The 3,347-nt window shown below is 45.9% G+C and overlaps 1 protein-coding gene across 1 annotated transcript; it reads left to right on the top strand.

Annotated features, from left to right (window-relative positions):
- Nucleotides 1-131: 131 nt before the first annotated feature.
- On the top strand, nt 132-2,937 carry LOC104956058 (leiomodin-2; the record flags this gene model as incomplete). Its single annotated transcript, XM_010783498.1, has 2 exons — nt 132-544; nt 1,681-2,937. Coding segments are annotated over exons 1-2 (1,521 nt in total), but the record flags the coding sequence as incomplete, so codon positions are not given.
- Nucleotides 2,938-3,347: the final 410 nt, after the last annotated feature.

The raw sequence follows: 3,347 nt of genomic DNA, 5'->3' as shown, positions 1-3,347 counted from the left end.
CCCCCCCCCCCCCAACCCAACACCCTAAAAAAAGACAGGACCATCAGTGGCATGGCGGCCCTCCCCTTATTTCCCCTGTCAGGCTTCTTGGGCAGCTGGAGCCAGTAGAGGACTCTCTGACTCACCACCAGTCTACCAAAGCATCTTTTCTCTGAAGGAACTTAATGGAGGGAAGTCAATGACAAGATCAACAACATAAGGAACATTTGAAAGTACAAAAAAGGGGGTTAAAGTGCAAGAGATTTAAGAGTTTGACGACTCCTCGAACGAGCGAAGGACCATGAGTACCTTTGGGTACCGTAAGGAGCCGAAGAAGAACGAGGAGGTGGACGAGGACGAGCTGCTGGCCACTCTGTCCTCCGAGGAGCTGCAGGAGCTGGAGAGGGAGCTGGCCGTCCTCGATGACAACGTCCCCATCGGCCTGAGGCAGAAAGACCAGACCGCCAAGATCCCAACTGGGACCTTCGATAGGGACGCTTTGATGAAATACTGGGAGGACGAGAACAAGAAGCTGGTGGAGGACGAGAGGATGGAGGACAGACAGGTGAGAGGAGACATCAATACTCTGACCGCAAATCAGTCTATAACAAGCAAGGGGTTGTTTAAAAAAGGGTCCCTGTTTGCACCATGCATCTGTAACTTAAGTTAACTAAATGAATGTAATGGGTTATCCTTTTGTCATCTCTGATTGATGGTCTATAGATCTCAATCTAAAGAAATACATAATAACAAATGAGTTGATATGTAAAGTATGAGTAATATAGATCTGCAAAGTAAATACTTAAGTTCCTCTACATTTCTAAATGTAGTTAGTTGCATCACACTATGAAGGGAAACCTAACTGAAAACATATTTTAATGTGTTTTTGTATTCATTGATGAAACAAGCTTTATTTCTTTTTTTTAAATCTGTATTTCCAGATAATATTGGAGCAATAACATGTGCAGTATTTTAAGTAATGCACAGATTTGAGTGACAAGTCTTAACAGTCTCACTCTGACAAAATAAGACTCATCTAGATCAACACCCTGACAGCCCTTTGGGAGAAAAAAACGAAACAGATTCAGTTTCAGTTTGGGATTTAAGGAGCACTCCAACTATTTTTCACATGCAGATCAGTTTACTCGTCATGATTGCTCCTTTTCATCCTGTGAAAACCGTTGTTTGGCGTCCTTAGAGAACCTGCAGGAGGAAATCGTGGCTTAAAGACTAGAAGCTATTAGGCAGGTGTGGAGTTTGAAAGACGGTATCCAAATGTAGGATTGTTTTTGGAGCTTATCCCAAAATAGGGACTGAAAGCCAACGTATCTGAGCCTTTGTTGCCTCTTTTTGTAGTTTCATCAAAAGTACTCAAAATGGTTAAAGCTTGACATCACTGTATGCATGAGCAGTTTAATGTGAAATGTTACATATTGGGCCAAAATTAATATCATTTTCATGTGAAGCCTTTTGCTTTCTGACCAAAGGGTCCTGATGGCGTCCTCTATCGGTTCAGATGCATGTTTACCATTTCTTTAAAACGTGTGGGTGGAAAACAGTCTAAAAATATAGACTGTCAGAGAAATGCAAATGCCAGCTTTAATGACTGTCTGCAAGCAGTGGAAAGGGTTCTTAATTAAAAGTCAGAGGCTGGCAAATGTCAGGGTTTGACCTCATTTTCTGTCCTGTTATTGTGTGCAGGAGGGACGCCAAGATAAGAGCAGAGGGGAAGGAGAGACAGTGACCACCGACACCCCCGGCAAGACTCCAGACAGCGACAGGAAGAAGATGTCACCAAAGGGGAAGAGAGCACAGAATGTGTCAAGCGAAAACGATGCAAAGGAAGATCAAACAGAAAAGAAAGATGAGTGTAAAAAGGAGGCTCCAATCAGGATTAAATGTCCTCTGAAGAACGGTCTGTCAAAAGTCTCAAAGGGTGAATTGAAGACGACTGAAACCACAGAACAAAACCCAAACACAATTTCCGACAGAGCGAGTGGGAACACGATTGTAATCGATGAAACTCTGAAGCAGATCCTGAGTAACGACCCCTCCGTAAGTGAAGTCAACCTCAACAACATTGAAGATATTTCCCAGGAGACCTTGCTTCGTTTCCCAGAGGCCCTTTGCACAAACACTCATGTCCACGTGTTCAGCCTCGCCAACACCCACGCCGACGACCGGGTTGCCTTCGCCGTCTCCAAGATGCTCCGTGAGAACCGCTTCATCAGAAACCTGAACATCGAGTCCAACTTTGTGTCTGGTCAGGGCATCCTGGCTCTGATAGCAGCGCTGCAACACAACCAGAGCCTCGTGGAGCTCCGATTCCACAACCAGAGGCACATTTGCGGGGGGAAAGTGGAGATGGAAATGGTCCAGTTGCTGAGGGAAAACACAACCCTGCTGAAGCTTGGATACCAGTTCGACCTTCCTGGGCCGAGAATGACGTCGACCAGCATCCTGACACGCAACCAGGACCAGCAGAGACAGAGGAGGCTCCAAGAGAAGAAGGAACACAGTCCTCCAGAGGTCCCGGGACAAGGTCTATCTGCAGAAAACACACTTCCAAACAAGCCATCACAATCTTCTAAGACTGTCGAAAAGCAGAACAGAAATCCCCCCCTTCCTCCTCCTCCTCCTCCTCCTCCTCCTCCTCCTCCTCCTCCTCCTCCTTCTTTAGCAGTGCCTACGAGGAAGATATCCGAAATGGTCAAACAGCACGAATTCTCAAACAACACAAAGACGCAGTCAAACCAAAAGAAGACAAAGACGAAGAAGCTCAAGAATGGCGCCAATGAAAAGGAGAGCGCAGATATTTTCAAAGACCTGAAGAACACCTTGAAGCCGTCCATCCAGAACAGACGAGACGAACCGACACACCTGCCGCCGCCTCAAAGGTCAGGCCGCGACGACCTGATGGCAGCGATCCGTGGGAGCAGCATCGGGTCCTTAAAAAGGGTAAGACTTCCCCATCTTTGTTTGAAGTATTTCGTATCCTGGAGTGATAGCATCGGAGACATGGTTTAGCCTCCAAAAGCCATTAGACCCCCTCAATGTGAAAGCCTGCTGTCACCAGAGGACAGCTTCTGTCATTCCTGGAGTCTCTCTCATGTTAAAAATAGTTTGACTTCTTCACCGCTGTATGATAAGACTGATGGCTTCTGGGAAGAGAGCAGATGAGTGTTATTCAGATTCTTTAGAGTGTTTAAGACAATGTAATCTGGTCCAAAGTGTTTTAAAGAACTAAAGGAATTAAAGGTGGGATAGGTAAGTTTGAGAAACCGGCTCGAGATACACTTAAGCAATAGCTCACGACAGGCCGTGGTATATGCTCATTATATCACAGCTAAGGGGGTTGTCGACCCTCC

The sequence above is a fragment of the Notothenia coriiceps genome, unplaced genomic scaffold, assembly GCF_000735185.1.
Source record: "Notothenia coriiceps isolate Sejong01 unplaced genomic scaffold, NC01 NC01_scaffold00025267, whole genome shotgun sequence".
Lineage (NCBI taxonomy): Eukaryota > Metazoa > Chordata > Actinopteri > Perciformes > Nototheniidae > Notothenia > Notothenia coriiceps.
Note: the sequence above shows the minus strand (reverse complement) of the source record. Positions and strands in the feature narration are given on the sequence as shown.